This window comes from Pundamilia nyererei, unplaced genomic scaffold (genome assembly GCF_000239375.1).
Source record: "Pundamilia nyererei isolate P.nyererei 1_Seehausen unplaced genomic scaffold, PunNye1.0 scaffold00164, whole genome shotgun sequence".
NCBI classification, from domain to species: domain Eukaryota; kingdom Metazoa; phylum Chordata; class Actinopteri; order Cichliformes; family Cichlidae; genus Pundamilia; species Pundamilia nyererei.
The window spans coordinates 953,900-975,905 of record NW_005187565.1 but is presented as its reverse complement, the minus strand read 5'-3'; the positions used below and the strand labels follow the sequence as shown (position 1 = coordinate 975,905).

The 22,006-nt window shown below is 40.8% G+C and overlaps 1 protein-coding gene across 1 annotated transcript in view; it reads right to left on the bottom strand.

The window, feature by feature from the left end:
* The window catches only part of cdk14 (cyclin dependent kinase 14), a 227,950-nt gene that overhangs the window by 189,031 nt on the left and 16,913 nt on the right, over nt 1-22,006 (bottom strand). Inside the window, exon 2 of the mRNA XM_005745728.2 lies at nt 20,762-20,793. Coding sequence (XP_005745785.1) covers nt 20,762-20,793 — 32 coding nt within the window. The remainder of the gene's footprint in view (nt 1-20,761; nt 20,794-22,006) is intronic.

Genomic DNA, 22,006 nt, shown 5'->3' with positions numbered 1-22,006 from the left:
ACAACTATTTAAAAGTAAAGAGATAAATAAATAAAAGCGATACATGGCAATACAAGTTCAAAACGATAAAAATGTAAAAAGCTACAAATAAATATAATGCATGTTAAAGTATCCTGGGTGAGCCCCGAGTTTCCCCGGTGCATCTAGTGTGAGTTTACACGAGACCAAGGTGCTCAGTCATAGAGTAAAGTGCTGTCTGATTGTGTGACTAAGCCTTGTAGTCAAAGGTGCTCTGACTTTAGAAAAGTGCTCTACACTGTAAGTACCAGTCTATTTACTAAAACAAAGCCCTGCAGTCTACTTGGTACCGTTTCACATCTCCCTCAGTCAGATTAAGTATTTTCAAGCCCAGTCACTATAAGCAGAGATTGTCATCATCATCATCATTTATTTATATAAAACTTTAAAAACACACCTGGTAGAGCAAAGTGCTGAACAATACAAATATAAATATAGTAATAAAACAGCAAAAACCAGACAAAGCAATAAAATTAACAAGAATGTCAGTTTCCCACAGAGTTAAAAGCCAGCGAATAACAATAGGTTTTTAATAAGGACTTAAAACTGGCACTGATGCAGCCTGTCTAATACGGAGAGGAAGGTTATTCCAAAGCATCGGCGCTGCAACAGAGAACGCTCGGTGTCCTCCAAGTTTCAGCCGTGACTTTGGGACCGAAAGCAACAACTGCTCAGCTGACCGAAGGGAACGAGTGGGGACGTGGGGCTTCAACAAGTCAGACAAATAAACAGGTGCCAGACCATTTAGAGATTTAAAAACCAATAAAAGGACTTTAAAACGGATCCTGAATGAAGCCAATGTAGAGAGGCCAAAACCGGAGTGATGTGGTCGAATTTCCTTCCTTCCTTGTCAATGCAAACAAATGACCTTTAATAACAAGGCCAATATGGAGCCATTTCATTAGCACAGTGATGTATGGGTCTAAGTCACAGCCTGCACTCCAATAACTAAGACATATTGTTCCCATGTCTCTATTCTATTTCTGGCTAACAATGTGACGGCCCCTCTGAGGCCTTCTTACTCTGTGGATGGGGTTGAACTGCTGCAACAAAGATGCACAGGTACAGACCCACACACAGTGACCACGCCATGACCCCTTTCTCTACCAACTGCTGTGAAAGCAGCATCCACGTTTAGACAAGGAAAGCACAATAATATGTCATGGAGATGAGCTGATATTTATTTGTATTTTAAAGGTCAGAAAGCATGATTTTATTTCTCCTTTCTTCTCCTGTGCTCATTTATTAAGTGTAATATTTAGCCTGACATTTCAGCCTGACATCAATTCGTTCGAGACGAGCACTGAAGGAAAGGCACAGAGAGAGGTGGATTCCTGTCCTGCCACAGAGACTCGTTTGGTTTGTCAATCTGTCCAATAGTCTGGACACTGTTTCATTTCTCTCTGATGTTCTGCACTTGTGTTGCAGATTTGTTTGATTTAAGGCTGCAAGACTACATTTTTGTTCATTACGCTTTGGACCACCACGGAAATTTCATTATTCATCTTCATCATTTGGTGAATGTAACTGAGAAGGTCACAGATGGAATTATTGCATGATGACAGACAGAAATTGAGCCGATGAAAGAGCGATTACATGTAATCCATCATTCATGTGACTGTGATCTGTATTTATTTCACACTACACTCGATGCAACTTTAAAAGCATTTAAAAATCAGATCTCGGCATGATGTGTATTTTTTCAACACTGCAGTGTTGGTTTTAACACAATGTGTTGGTTTTAACACAATGTGTTGGTTTTGCAATTCAGCTAACCAGCTATTCCTCATCTAAATTCAGCTGTGTGCTGGGGGAATAAAGCTAATCCTGCAGTTGTGGCAGTGCTATACTGTCTATGCAAGTCAAGGTCAGCCACTACACAAGTATTCTGCATGATATTGTGCCACGGTGACAATAAGTCTGTCAGTTATTAAAGAGATCTATCTCAGATTTTCAAGAAGCATCATCCAAACAAACTACAACACTAATGTTGAGTAATTATTATTATTCTTATTATTATCACTGCTGGAATAAATTGATTTCCCAAATATTATTCAACATATTGCCATTCATTCTTATGACTCACCAGGTAAAGTCATGTCAGAGGTATATATATATATTAGGGGTGCAACGATATTCGTATCGATATCGAACCGTTCGATACAGTGCTTTCGGTTCGGTACGCGTATGTATCAAACAATACAACATTTTTCATTTATTTTATCAACTTTTCTTCTGACGATGCTGTCTGTGTTGAGCGCTCAGTGGATCTGCGTTCGACTACTCCGCCTAGGCTGCACTGTCGAGCGCAGATCCACTGAGCGCACACAACGATATGACTGCACATTTACGCCGACATGATCCTAGTGCAAAGACAAGTGGAAGCAGACAAAAACAACAAGCACACATGCTACAAACGTTACCCGAGTCATTTAGACAGCCGTTAGCACAGGATTCTCCTTATGGGGACCTGATATGTTTAATATGCTGCTGAGAATATAGCCCAGAAGAAGCGTATAGTATAGCTTTTATTTTGAAAGAGCCATTTCTCTGTAATAAACTCTCTTTTCCAAAGATGAGTGATTTCTCGACCAGATAGATTTATTATTTTATCCCTTTGTTGTTTCAGCAACATTACATTTAAAAACTGTACGTTTGAGTTAAAATATATATTTATAATTTTAATAAATGACAAATTAAAAAAGCATGAACCTTTTTTTTGTATCGAAAAAATATCGAACCGTGAATTTTGTGTCTATTGTTGCACCCCTAATATATATATATATATATATATCCAACGTGTACTAGCTAAATGCAAAAAGTTGTTGGTAATCCAAAAGTACTTCAGTGAATTAGTTTTATTCTAGTAATACTCTAATAAAGCAGATTACTTTTTAAAAAGTTACACTGTAATTTATTCATTTCAAAGATGCGATTACAGAACATTCTTCCTTCGATGGGTCCCCAAGCCTAGACTTTCTACCGTGGCAGGGTGATCTTTACTGAAACTTAACCAAACTAAATGTAAAAAGTATAAAATATTGTTCAGTGTGATGTGAACTTCGGTGTATTGAGTGAAAGTCCTGTGACCTATGCTTTTCCATCTTTCTAAGGCTTCAGTCAGAGATCTAGAGACTGGTGTGTCAAAAAGTGGAACGGCGAAATGGAGATTGTTCACCTCCACAGTTAAACGTGCGCCTTCTAAAAAGTGTTGGTTACAGTGATAAAGCACAGCACAAACTGTCTCTGTGTCTGGTTTGTGTTGCTCTTTTCACAGTATAAGTGTTTGTGACAAGCTAACGTCTCTCAGAAAAACTGCCCATCAAAATTTAGGTAACAACCTGCTTTAATGTTTAAGTTTACTCAAGCGGCAGGTGGTTAAAAACAAATCCGCAGATTAAATGATCTCATTGTTTACCAATTTTCTAAAAAATCTTCTTTAGAATTATTAAAAGCTGGTTTGGACAGATTATTGTGCTAATCTTTGAAGGTTAATTAAAACAACAACAACAAAACAGATTGTCGCAACCTTTAAACAATGACTGTTTAACATGTTGACTACACGTTTACAAAATACCAATGAATTCATTCAAAGACTTAATCCATGTCATGCCCTATCTCTTCTTCCTCATTTCCTGTCAGCTCTTATGCAGCATGGCATTGTGCCTAAGGTCAAAGTTCATCAAACCTATTCAGACTACACACTGAAATACAGTTAGTTCCCAGTAGGGCAGGCCAGTGGTGGTACAAGCCGGTTTGAGATTGAAATGCCGCACAAAAAAAACCCTCTCCACAAATCTAACAAGCACTGTGAAGGAAATGAATTTAAAGAATTGATCTAAATGTATAACTAACATGTCTTGATGCATGCTCAATCATCCAGGGAAGTAAATCCCAAGAGGTTGATTCTGTTCATCTAAACCTCACAGCCCACTGTTCATTCAGTGGTTTCAGTCATTGTGCAAAACCTGCAGTCAGCTGCGTTTCAAGCACTGAAAACTCTACGTCCAGATGAACAGAATCAACCTCGTGGGATGTAACTGACATGATTATCTTTGTGAATGTTTTTTGGCACGAACTACACTTTGATTGGACCTGCTCTACTCTAAAAGCACGCATTCACAACTTGAGCGCTGCAGCTCAGCGTCGTACGGCCTGTTAGACTGAACGAGGTCTGAGGATTACATCAGTTTAACAGGCTTTGCATCACTTGAGCCAGTTGCCTCGCATTTGTGCCTCCAGTCACACTGAGATATTGATGCGGATGACACTTCTCCCAAAGTGGGCTAAATTTTCCTTAAGGGCACAAAATAAATTTTTACCTTGTAAATGTTGTTAAGATGGAATCCAGGGCTAGAAAGGTGAAATGTGGTGCTTACTCTGCTGTATAGGACGTGCCCTCTTAAACATGACAAGCCCGAACACAGTCACGGCCAAAAGCTTACTTATTGTTTACATGTATATAGTGAAGAACTATCACAAGGCTTTCATAATTTAATTAACTGTTATTGGCAAATAAAAATGATCACGGCTGTACAGATCCACCATTACAGTCTGCCAGCCTGAGACTAGCTACCAGCTGCTGTAACCTACTATCATTTCCCTCACAATGCCAAAAATCCCATTTAGGTCATTTGTCCCCTGTCAGTAATGAAAAACATGTGCATGCTGGATAACAATAGCTTTTTGGAACTTATCATGGGACAGATTTCATTTGGGCTGGAAGATCTCCGAAACAAAGGACTCGTGCTGTTACTCTAATGAAGACAGACTTCTGGGTACAATGGCTGCACAGCATTTGCATTTCTATCCCACCTAAAGCTTAAAAGTTGGAAAACTTGTCACACATTCCTTTTGTTGGCTCTAATAAAACACTGCACCCTCTAAAGACCAGTGGGGTTTCAGACATTTAGTTTTATTCTACCTAAAATCTGCAAGGGTAATGAGCAATCTGCATGACTGCCTGCCTAACTCGCAAAACCCACAACACAACCGTCAGGCTGATTCACAGTTATGTGCTATTCCATTAGCCTTCTTATGTCTCATTTCCTAGAATCACCTTCCTCAATCATTTCTTCCAGTGCACAGTCAGGGCCCATTTCCTGCCTGGACACACCAAAAACACAGAACCTTGGGGGCATATGGGGGAGCTCCAGAGCCTTCAACATGATGGATGCAACATCACATCCAACACTATTATCACGGCATGCTTCACAATGGAGGCCCACCAGGCTGGCTTCGCATTACCATTTGCATTTTAATACCTCAGCAATATTTAATCCATTAGGTTTCCTTCAGGGCCGATTAGTGAAGGGTTAATTAAAGACGTGATTAGACCACTCAAAATGTATAACGAGATGCTATCGCTGCCCATTTGCTAACACTTGCGGCCTCACGCTGACCACGATGGCTGAAAGGACTCGGCTCTAAATGTCCTCAATACTACATCACCCACAATTACCTCGTGAGCCCTGAGGTTGTTGCAAGTGATAGTGCAGGCAGCCGATCTAATTTACAGAGATAGCGCTAATCCTCACATGCAGGGGAATGGAAAGTTATACCAAGTAAAATTAAATTACTCTTCAATATGGACTCTTCTCCAGAGGGGGACTGGAGCTGAGTGAGCACATGGAGGGTTGACAGTGTTTCAGCTCACTTTCAGCTCAGCCGTCATCCTCAGATTGGGAGAATTTGTGACCCTAACCCTCACAGGAGAAGACGCAAAGATTAGCAGCTGTCACAAATCAGATGGATGGAACCAAACATACAGTGGTAACAACTTCAACTGTGACAGTCAGTCAGGATTAGCCCTACAGCGGGAGTCATATAGAGGCAAACACATGCACAGCACTCAGAGTTAATGAGTTGACTGAAGCCAGAGAGCGATTCACTAAAATCGGGTTCGTGAAATAGGGCAGAGGCTCATCACGTGCATGCTAATCTTAACCCGCTGCTAGGTTGTTGACCCTGACAAGCATGTTGGGTCAGTGATGGATGTTCTAGAGCTTTGATTTGTCCCTCCTCACCTTCACTGTCACTTATTAGATCCAGAAAATTCAAATTAGGTCAAGGGGGGGTGAAAGCCTGGTTGGAGCTCAGACAGGACAAGCAATCTGCAACCACCATGACTTACTGTAATAGGAGACATGTCAATCATGTAGCTGCAACCCAAAGCACACTGCTCTCCCAGTCTTCCAGTGCGTTCAGGCAGCTCTTGTCAACTCATAAACTCAGATATTTCCCGTTAACAAAACCAAGTGGTCAGAGTATCCAAGTCTGTGCTGGCGTTGTTTTAGGCACAGACAAAAATATTCTCAGTCTAAAGCAGTCTCCCTGTTTTATTGACTCTTGCTATTTCTGCTTGAATACCTGTTACAACAATTAACTGTGAAAATAAGTTGTGCATCGCACAGAAGATTGTGTAGGGATGAGTACAAAGGTTTTGTAATAAATCTATAATATCAGTAACAGATGCCCTGAAAGCCCTGAAAAAACTAGTTATTTATAGTTGTTAATGAGCACTTATGCACTTTTAAGTAGTAACATATTTTTTAATGATGACAAAGCTGCCATCATATCAAATGGTGAGATCTCCTGCCATTGTAAGGTCTGATTTCTCATACTGTGGGCTCGCTTTACCACTTTTAATGAAAAAGTCACTAAGCTGAACACAGTGAGTGAAAACGCAGCTGCATAATCAGCCTTTGAAAAGATTTAGAATTACAACTCTGGCGTTTCTTGAACACTTTGTGTTTTTAGGATCTCGAGGCTCATTCTTTCGGCTTTCCGGACTGTAACTTTGCTGGTTTTGATTTGGTGAGGTTTTTAGCCATTTATACACAGATATAAATGTCAAACGTTGGCTTTGCTCTGGAAGAACTTGGTGGACTCCACAAGCTTACTTTGGCTTATTTCTATCATTGTGCAAAAGCTTATCAACAACTCAAATGGTAGAAAACTTTTTTGGGATTAACTGATACCAAAAAAAAGGACTTTTTTTGTTGTAGTTATTACAAGTCAGCTATAAATGTATGTGCTGTTTATTGTAATTGCATTTAGACCACCTGTCACATCAGCTAAAGCTGGTTCATTGATCTTGTTGACACATCACTACAACAAATGGCAGCAGCCAATGATGCATCTAATTGCATCTATCTCTCTTTTTTTTTAGCAGCAGGCAGCTGTCGATTAATCTATGGCACACGAACACCAAACAGCAGGCAGACATGAGTTTAGCAACCAGCTGCTGAACACTGTGGTAAAGACCAAACCAGTTTGCAGGAGAGAGCACTGGAATGGAAATCGCTGATAATCTTACCCTAAAGCTGGATATCTAAGCGGGGAAAAGTTAGCTAACATGCTAGCCGTCAGCTTTAAAGATTGTTTCACTGTCTTGTGAAAATGTGCTGACGACTGACCATTTACAGCAGGAATGGGGAACTCCAGGCCTCAGGGGCCGGTGTCCTGCAGGTTTTAGATATCATCCTGGGTCTAGTTCATTACCAGGCCCTGGAGACCTGGAGTTCCCCACCTCTGATTTACAGGGTGCCAACACAATCAAACCCTGGGGTATGTCCAGTTATAGAACATGGTGTCCATCGATTGAGGGAAATCAGGACCGGATGTGGATCTGTGTGGAATTTTGGTCAGCCGCTTAAACTCATTATTTAACTTAAATTTGTCGCCTCGCTCTTGGACGAATGCTTTTCCAAATCTGAACTTGGAGCTAACAACAGTACTGCTAATTTGAAAGTAGTTCAAATGAAACTAAAAACACTGTGCACGCACGCACACACACACACAGACAACAGGAGACAGGACCATTCAAGGGTATCTATCAATATCTTCGTCCAGCTCAGGGAAAAAAGGGAGAAAAAAAGAGTTGTGAGGTCACACAAGGAGCAGACATCTTGAAGTGATTTTCAAACACAGAGTGATCTGGCCCTGCACACTGATACACACCAAGGTGACATTGTTGAGGCCCCCCTTTCAGATAACAAGGATTCATACCACAGTGATAAATAGTTGTTGTTGTTTATTTTTCTGATACGTAACCATTATGACTGATAAAAAAAGAGTCGTGCCATTTCAAAGTTTAAATACTCGAGTATTTTGTGATATTCTTGCTTTAATTTTACTAGCATAGTAGAGAAAGAGCAGGTCCTCCACTTTTACAACATGCATCATACACCTATATGCTCTCAGTGTTGAAGCCTCGACCTGGCTTATTTCCCACTTTTCCTCTAACGTGGTCCATAATTTACAAAATGAAGATAATTCTGTTTTAAGTAAAACAACTGGCCCGACTGACTCAGTACTGAGGCATCATCTCTCTATAACAGCTGACAGTTTTTAAATGGAAGTGGCTGATAGCATGTAATGAGGCTTGTATTAGAAGCACAGCATGAGGAAACGTGTGAATTCCAGACTGTGATTACTGACAGACAACTCTCTGAGCACTGCTCAATATGTCTGAGTGCAACCTCACACAGTTTCACTTCCTAGGAGTACAACAGAAAAAAGAAATGAATACGACATCGAGTGTTCCTGCCAAAGCTCATCTCTCTTACTTAAGTTGCTAGTTAGTGGGCTGACTTTAAGCCACCAGCTGGAAATGTCTTTGAGACATGACAGTGACAATGAGTGCCTGACAACAGCTATCTGATGCACATTGTATCTGCAATTACAGAGCGTGCGGCGGCTGCCTCTCCTTTAAAAGTGGATATTTCTGCTCCTCGACACATCAAAGGACTTTACTTCAGAAGGCTTTTCTGAGCCATCCACCGAAGCTTCAACTGGAAACATGTTGAATTTAACAAAATGCCTGTTTGTCTTTTCACTAACAATGGAATCCATTTTAATATGATTATTTTACTGATAATATCCACAACATTAACCTTTCTTACCGAGCTTGAAAGGCCTCTGAAAGCAATCTGACATGCTCATTACAACACACTAAGCACTATAAGCAAATACAGTTCAGTGATCACAGTCACGCCATATAAATAAAAGTGAATTGAAGTGAACTGAAAACACGTAAAAAGTTACTCAGACAGCTGAAGTCATCAGATCTGCCAGGCTGTACACAGGTAAGGTAGTGCTAACACACAAGTGTTACATTTTTTGCAAATCAGACATAAATTTTACCCCAAATTTGAGAACCATATATGAGCTTATTAATGTCTGCTTTGGTCCAGAGTGATATGAAGTGCCTAACAGAACTATTTAGAACTATAAAAATGAATAAGACTATATGGTACTTCTTAATTATTTATTTCAATAATCAATCATTCTTTTGGTGATCAAGTGTTATACTTCTGTGTACTCTGGATACACATTGGCTAGTCTGGTAATTAGCCGTCCATCACAGGTCTGAGATAGATAACCAACATCCAGGTTCATCTATTCTACCTTCTATCAGTTACTGTTTACTAATGCAAGTCTTTATTCGCTGACAGTCATTTTGGAAAATGCAATTGGCAACACAATACAAAGGTTTAATCTTGAAATGACCTTATTTTGTCAGAAAGTCATTCCTTAATCTTTACCTTTCTTTTCTAATCACCACGTCATTATCACCTCAGATCTCTTACCTTGATTCCATGTGACCTCTACCCCTGCAGCCTTGCTGTAGGAGGGAACTGAAAGACTTAAGCTGAGGTTCTGATAATGTGGATGTGAAGCGGGTGACATGGAAAGGTAGGTGAACTGATCTGAGCTTTGGGCCACGAGCACTGGTCGATCAGCGTCGTAATGTGCCCCGTGATGCAGGCTGAACTGCCTCCAAAACATCTCAACCCATCTGCTGCTTTCATCGGAGGTCTTTTATCTCTGCTGGTTCACAGGCTGATAGCTTTTTATTTTTCACTCTTGGTCTGACTTCAACACTTTATTGAATTCATGTCAAGGTTTACATCCACAACCATGTCGGACATTCATGCCGGTGGAAAGATAACCAGGCAGCGCTTTAATCAGCAGCCTTTTCTTTGTCATTTAAGAGACTGTTATCAATACGCCACATTGATTGGAATTTTCAAACTTCAGACAAAAATCAATTGAATCAGACTCGGCCGTTTTGCCTTCTGTGCATGCTAATGTTCTGCAGGGAAATGCTACAGGAAGGAAGCAATTCTTTTTACAAGCTACTATTCATCTGTTCCAGAGCAGTAACATTTACAAGCAATATATACAGGAAGCAACACTGATTTGATCTTATCCTCAGATTCTATCTAAAGGTAACTTTAGGATCAAAGTGGGTGCTTAGACAAAAGCGGTTAATTCAATCATCTTTTAAATATATCAACTATCTGAAAACGATACACTACATGTATACATGATTATAAACCAACCTTTGCAAGAGCTGTGACTTCAAAAGCTTCATCACTGGTGTTTGTCATGTATTTCAAACAACATCCTCCGTCTTTGCCCAGTCAGACTCTTGGTTTAGGATGAAGTGAGTGTCTAAAGAGTCCGTTTCTTGATTGAGGACAGCCACAGCTACGTATCTCTTCTCTTGTGCTGACTGAGGCTTAGTGAGTTTGATTTGATATCTTGGTCAAAAGGAAACAATTCTTGTGATCTGGTTTTAAAACGGCTGTTAAATGGTGTTTGGCTGTCTTGGTGTAAAACATTAAAAACGAACGAGGTTCCGAATGCAGATGAAACATTAGAATTGCAGACTCACAGCGTGACAAACACAAATGAGAGCAGCGAGAATCGTGACATGCTCGTGCTGGGTCTTTTTTTATTCTTCTTTTTACTAAATATTGCACAGAATTCACAGCGATTTACATTCCCTGGAACTAATGACAGGGTTCTGCTTCTAATGGATTCTCCACAGACCTCTGGTAATTAAGAAACACATTTGTTGCATTAATTTTTGATCCCGACACCAAGCATATAAAATTATTCAGATCCAATTGGACAGAGAATAGATAATGAAGTCTGCATGTGACAAAGACAGAATTGTGACAAAGAGACGAGAGAACGGGAACAACGATAGCTAATGAGAAAATCATTACTTTAGTGACAATGACAACTTCACCTAATCGAGAAGCTCGAACAAAACCCGACGTTTCGGTGAGGCTGAATATTACGGACCGTTTCTCTGACGGCAAATTAACTTGCAACAATAAAAATCACACAACACACAAAGAAAGTATGCAAAGAGACCATCCTGAAAAATCAAAGCCTTCCTCGGGCTCTTTCTGTTGAGTGCAGCACTTTTATCGCAGATTTAGATTAAGCCAGTCGGGTCTCAGAATCCATTTCCATTAGAGGCAGGAGGGGATAAGCGGACTCAGGCTCTTCTCAGATCTTTCACCCATTTGCAACAACTCATGTGGGAGCAGAGACTTCCATCCACGGTGTGAGATTTGAAAGCAGAACAGCATTTTTTTCAGGAATAAAACTCTTTGAAATTTTCTGTTCCCGCATTCCTGAAAAGCATCCTGACAATTAGAATGATCATAATGTTTAAAAATCACTTAATAATCTATTCTATGTGACACACAACCAATGACTAATAAACACTGCAGGAAAGTGTTTATAGAAGACCGTTGGTCCACACATTTCTGTACTTTTATTGGATAGTTTTTTTCCACAATCATGCACACTACCTACTGCTGGCTTAAAGAATGCAGTCTATGGAAACAACTGTCACTGCAGCCTACTCATTTTTTCTGTCTGCATGAAAAATACAAACAGAAAATTTGTCCTGTAACCTAAACATCAGTCACCATGATCATCACTGGGCCACATCATGTGACTATGGTCTTTCTCCTTTTTTTGGGAGAAACATGCAAGTGCATGTCAGTAGTAGGGCTGGGTACCGGTATCCGGTGCCATTATGGCACCTGTTCTGACATAAATGGTAGTAACCAGACCAAAAAGCAGCGCACGTTTCGGTGCTTTATTTCAGTGCTTTTTTCCCTGAGATGTCACACACTTTGGATTCCAGCCAATCATTTTACCTTTCCGAGGATAGTAGGCGGGACCAGGTACGTACGTTCTTTTAGAGCAGAGCTACAGATTAAAAATGTCCAAGGAGAAGCGGTCAAAAGTCTGGCTGTACTTCACAGCAAAAGATGCAAACTCAGCCGCCTGCAACAAGTGCTTTAAGGTGATACTGTCAAAGGAGGTAACACCTCGAATCCGATGAAACACCTGGCGACGCATAGCGTTTTGTTAAAAGCCGAGAAATGCGCCGCATTTGATAGCTTGCTGTGAGACCTCACACCGAGCACATCTACTGCGGTGTGGTGCCTGTTATTGACCTGGAGTTAGCAACATCCCCCAAAAACACGAAGAGGAGAGTCCTGGCCCCTAGCCCTGCCAGTGTAGCAGAAATGATGAGGATGATGATGAGCAGCAGCCGTTCTTCTCTGCGTGAGTAGCTTCATGTTGTTCGTGTGTAATTTACGTTGAGTAGGCTAACCACGTTATTACATTAATGCATGTAAGGTGAACTAGCAAACATCATCATAGCTACATGCGGCTGTCTTCTTGTTTGATGGCAGATACTCCCTTCACCCTGGCCAAAAAGGCTAAAATGACCAAAGAAAAAGAGGAAAACAGCTGAACATGAGAGGTTTTTGGACCAATTTTGTGTTCTCCATTCTTTAAACACCGGCACCGTTTCAAAAGTACCGGTTTGGTACTGGTATCGGATAAAACCTAAACGATACCCATCCCTAGTCAGTAGTGTCTGTGCTGTTTGAATTCCCACAATCCTCGTCTATGTTAGACAGCAATGCTACTGGACAGCATGCAAAACAACAAATCCAGCATGAGCCTACAGGGACAGCATAGCAAAACTAAACCATGTCACTGCAGTGAGTTCAATAAGTGTTCACTGCTGAAAGCATAAAGGAGACTCACACACCAAGTCACTGGAACAAAGTTGTTTGCCTGTCCACTTAAAAAGCAGCACACTTTACATGTACAGTGATGCACTCTGTTTATATAGCATTCCACTAATCTTACTGACCATTTCACTGATATGAAAAACTGACATGCCTGTCTTTGAACTGTGGGAGGAACCCAGAGTACTGTACCCACCCACCACTGCTTATCTTCAGGGTGAAACAGCTATGGTTTCTCTCATGTACTGCATATACTCTTAAAATTGTGTTAAAACTGTCTAACAGTTAAATCAGTTTATGTGCAAGTAATCAATGTGAGCCAAAAACTCTGGATTCATTTCCCTACTCTTGGCTCTGTACGATGTCGGTGACGGGGGATATCCCCATGGCCCATATGGTCATCGCCTGCACACAGCTTCATCACAAGCGTCCCAACCAGTCACCTGCTGTTCAAACCTTCTGCTTGTCTGTCTGAGACGCTGCACTAAATAAGGACCATTTTAAACTGTGAATCATGCAAAGCTATTCTAACAGCATCCAAAAGCCTCAAAACTGTCTTCCTAAAGGATGAACCACTCAGCTACAGTGTAAGACGGCCTTACTGGATCCTGTACCTGGGGGAAAAAGTGCTATTTTTGATTCATGAATCATCCACAGGGCAGAAAAATAAACATTATGATTTATATTTTTGGGCATCTGACCCAGACCTAACGAGGGTGCAAAAGTAGATACTAGTACTACCACATACTACATACTGTCATTTAGATCGGAGCACCTCAAATGTAATGTCACCCAAAACTGTTGTCAAACCTATAAAAAAAAGCAGCAGGAAGCTTTCTTCCCCTGCGCACTAAATCTATTAATTTCCCTGGTTTAAACGTGCAGTTTCATTATTTACTGTGATCAATCATAGTGGGTCATCAGACAGCAAACCAGCTCCCAGCGCCTGCTTATTTGTTTCTTTCTGCAAAGATAGAAGTGCTTGGACACACAGAAACGCAGAATCCAAACTCCCAGACATCTGTAGCTGTAGGTCATCAGTCAATTTCTTGCAAACACGATGCTGCAGGACAGGAAGGAGTTTTTTCCCCATCTCAGATTCTTTACATTCTTCTTTAGCAGCAAGGCCCATTTATAGCAAATGGCCCAAGCTTAATTCCCATGGCACTTCTAGAAATGGTTCGCTTCACCACAAAAGTCCCTTCGCAAACAAGAACACAGGCCACATGTTCTTATCCAAATAATCTTAGGAAACTTGACAAATGGCCCTGTTACCAGATATATGTGATATCTAAGACATTCAAGCTCTCATGTCTCTTTGCCAACAAAAATAAGACTTCCATGATGGGATGGAAATCTCTTGCATTGCAGCATTCCTTGATGCCCAGTGGGTAGTCATGTTGGCCATGAACATAAAGAGATTGGTGTTGTGACACAAAGCTGAAAATCCTCTGTTTATTTTCAGAGTTTCCAGTCCTGCTGAAACCACACAATATAAGAACTGTAAGATCAAAGTACATATAAGCAGTTTGCCTTGAAAGTTAGTGGCAGTGTGCTTGTTTAGCATGTGGATGCAAACTAATTCTACCAAAATGTGTTTGCTGATGACCTGATAGACGTTGGGTTGTTAAGATGCGTGTTTATTTTCTCCAAGCAGAACATCGACTCTTCTGAACGTTCACATTTACCTTCTTTGACTCAATACCTCAGTACTGAGTACAGATGGCACGATACCACTTTTTTATGTTCGATACCAATACCAATATCATAAATTTGGATATCTGCCGATACCGATATGAATCCGATATAGTGTGTTTTAATCAATAAAACTGTTTTTTTTTATATCTTGCTGCTTTTTGTATAAGTTCATACTCAAGTTAAAAAAAAACAACAACACTAAAGCTATTCTGTCATACCTGTATGCAAAAAATACACTGCACCCAAAATATTTCATAGTTCAGCAAAACTGATCAATCTAATAAACTTAAACCTGCTCCATCCTCCCTACTCTGGTATTTTAAAGAGTACTTAGCAGAAATATTAAGCAACCTAACTAATAGGGCTCTAAAACTCCCAGCAAAAAGAAAAAAAAAATAGGGAACCACCCCCCACCTCATGATGCTTAATTGACGTAATCAATTTTAATTTGATGCAGTGTGAAAAAAATGCACAGAAATCAATTATTTTTCAAGAATAATTAAATAGATTCAACATCTTTCTTCAACAGAACTGCAGACTGCACAGATGGTACCTTCCCAAAGGAAAAAGTACTCTAGCTTACTAGGGTATATTAGACTTAACAGTTACTATATACAGTAATGGACTTCTATACATTTTACATCAGATTAAAACTTTGGTTTAAGATTCATTCAATTTATTAAAAGCTCGACATTTTAAATGAGAATAAGAAAGAAAAGTATGTCTTTGTGCCCCCTTTTCCCTGTTCATGTCCTATCGGCCCCCCTGGCTAAACTTTGCTAGATCCGCCCCTGCACAGTTACAGCCGTCAGCTGTAGAAAAAGATCCTGGTGTAGAAAGTAATATTAAATACATTCTAACAACAGCTGATCAAGCTTAAACGTGCTGCTGTTGTTCAGCCGCTGGTTTCCTCTTTCTGCTGCAAAGTGGGCCAAAAACAAACAAGAGAGACGATCAGCTGATCATTGATCAGTTTCATGATTGAAGTAGCAGCAGGAGAGGGAGGGAAAGGGAGGCACTCCCTCCGTATATCGGTTGTTAAGCTTAACGCTGGAATGCTTTACAGACATTCAGAGATGAACTTACATACTTGCTTTACTTCTCTCTGGGATAACCTCCTCGGAGATGAAATGCCGGTGTTCTGACAAACCATCCTACTTTGGCAAAACGTCCTACCGTAAGTAGTTTATGCACATTTCTGCTGTCACAGAGTAATTCCAGCACCAATTTAAGTAGGTATGACGGTTTGCCACTTAACTTTGCCCATCAGAGTATGCTTTTAGCTCATATGCATACAGCCAGGATGGTTTGCCACTTCATTTTACCCTTAAAGTATGGTTGTAGGTAACATTCACAAAGGTAGCATGGTTTGGCACTTAATTTTACCCGTCAGAGTATGTGTCTAGCTGTCATTAACAAAGGTAGGATGATTTGCCACTGAATTTTAGCTATTAAAGTACGCTTCTAGCTCAGATTAACAAAAGTAGGACAATTTGCCACAAAATTTTAGCAGTTTAAATATGCTTGTAGGTGACATTCACAAAGGTAGGTTGGTTTGGCAGTTAATTTTACCAGTCAGAGTATTTTTCTAGCTAATATTCACAAAGGTAGGATAATTTGCCACTGAATTTCATGTTGTGTGCATGCGCAGAAACAACAGGTAGGATGGATTCCCAGAACACCTGATTGGTAGCGAGGCTAAAAATACACACAGCTGCTCTATCACGTGAGCACACTGCTCCGACGTGCTACGGTTATGAGCCGAGTTACGCCGTGTTGCAAGTTTTGTGAGGTGCTTTTTTGATATTTAATGGATCGATTACATTTTTTATTTCTCCCCGATATCCGATCCAGTAATTTACGTCAGTATCGGACCGATACCGATACGTAATATCGGATCGGTCCATCTCTAGTATTGAGTCAAAGAAGGTACTTAGGAGGTACTTTATCATTCTATAAACAGCAAATTATAATGAAATCCACAAATGTGTAGATCAAAAAACACTATTTTGTTGTACGTGTACAGTGACAGTAAAGGGCTATCCTATTCTATTCTATTCTATTCTATTCTATTTCATTCTATTAATGATAAAGCAAGTGGAGGCCAATTTGTATTAATTGACATTGCAAACACAGTCCTCAGCACTCAACGAGTGTCAAGTATCAAACACTGAATCTCAATATCCAGCCCTGATTATAAATGGAAAAATCAATTAAGTGATTAGAGACTTCATGTAAAATTACACAGCAGCTTGTATTTGGATGATGAATTAATCATTTGACTGAAATATTGTTGGTTGTAGATTCTCCACTAATTTGCAGATGCCTCCAATGGAAAACTCTCCCAACTGCAAATGTGATGGGTTTTTTTTTTTTATAATTTATTCCCAAAACAAAAAAAAAACCTTATGCATGCTTTATCAGTAGAATTTATTCTCTGCCTACATTGTTTCAAAATAAAGCTAAACTGCTAAAGAAAGAAATAATAAAAATGCTCATTGAACTGTTGCTAAAGGAGTTTTCTAGCGTGTTGTGTTGCGCCTGCATCATGTGCCGCTCTTGGACTTGCGTGCCAGCCTCCCCCCCCGTGGCCCTGCGTCCAGGTTCCCATGGACATTACACTGTGACGTGTTACAAAAACAACAGCAGCATTGTTTTGGGTACTTAAGAGTTTTTAGAACACGAACCCTCCGTGGATTAAAAGAATTTTTAATCTAAACAGTCAAAGCTGACCATGTGTTTTATCGTTTAGGTTTACGGGGGAAAGACACTAGCTGCAGCACATCCAACACCCTGAACACATCTGTGCGTTATCTCACTAATGAATAATTCCCTGGGCTGTCCAGAACACTCAGATACTTTTTTGGAGCTTTGAAGCTTTTGTTGGAACGCGGGTATCAAAGGTGACAAACCTCTGTGCACACGAGTTAAAAATAGGGGCTGTGCTTTGACTCCAGCGTCTGTTTTCCCCTCAGAGTGAACGGTTCTGTCACACATTTGTCAAAATTGAAAACGAAACCACTCAACAGTACATCAGGAGGTGCGATTAAAAGTATTCCTGCTTACATTTTTTCACAGCAGGTTTCAGTCTGACTTTTTTCCCATCTTGAAGAAATACTAGCTGTTACACTACTTTTTTCACACACAGTGCTGTGAAAAAGCAACGTTCACCCTTCCTGTCTTCTTAGTTTTTTGCATATGTGTTACTGTTAAATATTTCAGCTCAAACTAATTTTTGGATTACATATAGACAGTCCACAGCACGCCTGATGACGGTTTCATGCCTTCCAGCATCTTTATTTAACACTTTTCTCACGGTTGCTGTTACACACAACTCGGCTGCAGCTTCCCGGCTGCCAGGCTCACATATCACCACCAACAACAGTAACCAGGACCCAGTGCAGACAAAAAGATTTCAAAAAGCAGCACATGGTGCCACAATCTAAAGAAACAGCTGAGAAACAAAGTTAGGAAAGTCATTTCTGAACTTTGGGGGCACCAGTGAGTCGCAGTGAGAGCCAATATCAACAAATAGTGAAAACTTAAAATGATGGTGAACCTTCTCACGAGTGCTCGGTCTACCAAGAACGCATCCACGACTTATCCAGGAGGTCACAAAAGAACCCAGAACAACAGCTAAGTTGTCTTTGACCTCAGTTAAGGTCAAAGTTAGATAAGACCCTGACTGGGCACAAAAGGCATCATGGGAGAAAATCAGTGGTGACCAAAAAGGCTCGTCTCACATTTCCTAAAAGCCATTTTGATGATTCCCCAGACTTTTGGAGAACATTCTGTCCACTGATGAGATATAAGCGGCTCTTTCTGTAAATTAGCATCTTGTTCCATCTGGCTTAAAACTGACACGGCATTTAACCCACAGACTATGGGTTATTCATGCATGTAAATGAAAGTCTTCTAACACACAGGAGTGCTCTGCAGCGTGACAGTTGCTCTGTAACTGATATTTACTGCAGATTGGTTCCCCTCCCAGAAGCTAAAGTGATATCATCTTAGAAACAATGTTGCAATGGGATCACACCACCAGCAACACTAATCTTTGAACTTTGCCTGCATTCGTCTTGTAAGCTTGTGACTGCAAAATGTGCCCACAGACAGCCAAACACACCAATACCTGCCAAAGTCCTGAACCTGCCCCCGGTGTCACTATGGGGGTCTCCAGCACCACCATTTTTCTTTTGTAAGACACACAGAGAGACTAATAAGGTGAAGATAATACCTGTTATGCTGTGGATGGTGTTGTTTTCAACTCACACTGTAGATTATTTGTTTTGTCCCAGCAACACTGGCCTTGAGCTATTTTGCAGGCCTGTATAACATATTGATTTCTCCCACTTTCTCCTTCAGTTTGCTGTTGTAAGCAGCTGGTTGATGAGGGAGTCAGGAGGTCTCAGAATTCTGGGATGTTGTTTCTATGACGAGGAAATCCTGCTCGGGTGCTCTTTTGACTTAAAGTGGCAGTGACTGTTGAGCACCAGTGCACCTGCTGCAGATGGCTACCTAAAGCTGTGTCCTTCACCAGGCACATGGTTTCTAAGCTTTGGAGCATTTCCAATGTATTGTCTGCAGTGACGTTGCTCAATGAATAAGTGATAAGACAGCAAGCAGGATTCTTTGTGTTAGCATTGCTGAGGTTGGCTGTTAGGTCCCTTTATTGATCCCATGTGACAGGACGGCTGCTGAGCTGCTCTGTAGGGCAAAAACATCTGGGCTAGTCTGAATTTTAGTTTTTAGAACATTTTCCAGTTTGACACGCTGGCCTGACCAGTGCCAGTTTTCACAATATTTGCCCTTCTTCCTGAATTTAGTTTTTGCATGATACACAACAACCAACTGATTGGCAAATATTTGCAGAAAATAAAACTCCTGAGCACCAAATGCACATTATGGGTGCACACACACACACACACACACACACACACACACACACACACACACACACACACACACACACACACACACACACACACAGCCTCCTCCCTCTGCCACAAATAGAATTTAGATCTGTGGGAAAAACAGATTTCATAGCTCAGCTCAAAAAGACAAAGGAAAACAAGAGCGAATGTTTCTTGGTTTCCCATGAAACACACGCTGCATACATTTTTAACATGCAAACGAAGATCCTGTAGCAAATTAATTAATATTTGCTGGCAAAATATACCAGATCATTTATAATATCCACAGTACTCTGCTGCACATGCACTGCCTTGATTTAATCGTCACAGTCAGCAGAGACACATAAGTGCAGCGTTATTTAACGACTAAACTGCTGCTCCTCCTGGCACCTTTAAATATCAAGCGTCTCTTCATGCATTTAATATGAAATCAACGCTAAGACTGGGGCAGGAGGGTGGAGACGTCTATATAGTATCAGTAGTATCAGTACATGTTGTGTGCAACTGCAGTAACATCAAGTGGTTCATTTATGTAGCTGTGTTTTTGCTGAAAAAAGAAATAAAAATGCAGTTTGACCACCTTTTTTTCACGAGCTGGGCCCACGTCCTCATTTTAGGTTTGACAGCGTTTTAGTAGGTAAAAGTGATGCTTTGACATGAATTGACCTGCGGTTTGGGGAAGGCCTCGAAGGGGACTGGTGACGGCTCCCGGGACTGGCAGATGCCCGTGTACCAAATAGGAGTGAAGAACTTAAAGAATTGAGAACAAGGAGGGAGGGAGGGTGGGGCACGTAAACGAGAATGAACAGTTTGCAGAACTGAGGGAACCTATATAGATGACAGCTGGAAGGAGCGTGTTTGGAGGCGTGGTCCCGATATATAATCTCCAATAAAATTACAAGAAAAATGATATTTGATCTATTTTTACTTAAGTGTTGGGCTCAAGATGCTTGTAGGGCGCTCTCTGGAGGCCGGTGTATGCTCTTATAGACAGAATCTGGTCGCTGCCTCATTTGGCAGGCCAGAGAAGCTCTGTGATGGCAACTGACCCTGAGGGACAACTCAGAGATGAATATATTACACACCATATGCACACAGTTACAACGGGACCCACATCCAAAAAATCAGCTGCAGTGCAGTCCTTGCTGGCAACATCTGGCCAACGAGACCTTGAAGAGTCATTTTAATGAAAAAGCCCCGGCCAGTGCCGTGAAAGCATAACAGTGAAAGTGGGCCAAGCTCCCTAAAATTGACTTGTTTTCAACTTACCTCATCAAAGCTGCTGTCCTCTTTCTTGAAAGCTGCAAAAAGAAGAAAGCGACACAAGATCAGAAGAAGGGTCTATTGGCACATTTTGAAGAATGAGCAAAATAAAAAGTATAACAGCAGAGATGCAGAAAAGAGTCCTGAGCAGCGACTGTGGCGTAAACTTGGCCTGGCAACGTCTCCAGTTTGTCATCAGAATGTCCAAAGTTTTATTTCCTGTTGTTTAGGTTAATCAGGCATGGGTTAGATTGTTGTTCAACTAAGCCCAACCAATACAGGATTTTAAGATCAATACAAATATTTGGTGTTTTAAAACTCTGATATATCTTTTTTCTTTAAGACACATGAAACGTGAACAAACGTCACCACATCTGTTACACTTAGTTATGTATTTACTTGTTGGCACTGTGCCTGACTCCATTAGGATCAGGTGTTTGTTGTGTTCCTGGTGCAGGGTTGGAGGGCGTTTCTTCTGCTGCTTCCTCACATTTTAAACTGAAATCTTCGTTTTTACATTTTTTTTAAGTGCTCATAACTGAGATCGATCCCCCAATAAATTGGTCGGGTACTGCAAAGCTACGACATACAGCATTGCTCTAAGAAGAAAGATATAAAAATTCCAGCTGCACACAATAAAATTGTTTTTCTAGTTACAGTTAAGTGGGACGTTTCAACACGGTACCTGCAGTATTAGTCACCACTGTTTGAAGAAACACTACAGAGTGGCACAGAAACTAGTGCCGACTAGACAATTAAATAAACATACATGCTCATCCAAACCAAAAACAAGTCAATCAAGAAAGTAAGGTAAAATGCACATGGCCTGTAATGGATTCAACAGATAATAATAAGTATCAACACATTCTACACCAGTATGTTTCTACACCAGTATGTTTCTACACCAGTATGTGGACCTGCGGTAACGTTTGCACGTCCTCTCCGGTTAATGCGGCAGGTAAATAATCAGGTAACAGTGCATATTGATCTGCCTTATTACAAACCTGCCATCACTGTGCATTTAGTGACCATGATGAGAGAGACAGAGTCTGACTCAGATGCTGGCAGTTCTCGCTGCAGTCTGCCGGTAGCGTCTCCTTTCAGGCCAGGATAGACGAATGTCACCGAGCAGTGACTCAGTTTGTGGTCAAAGGCTTGCACCCATTTGCCACAGCAGATGCCCCCAATTGTAAGTGAATGTGTTTAATTGTAGGCAGGGACATTACTGGATATTCTTGTGTAATTGCTACA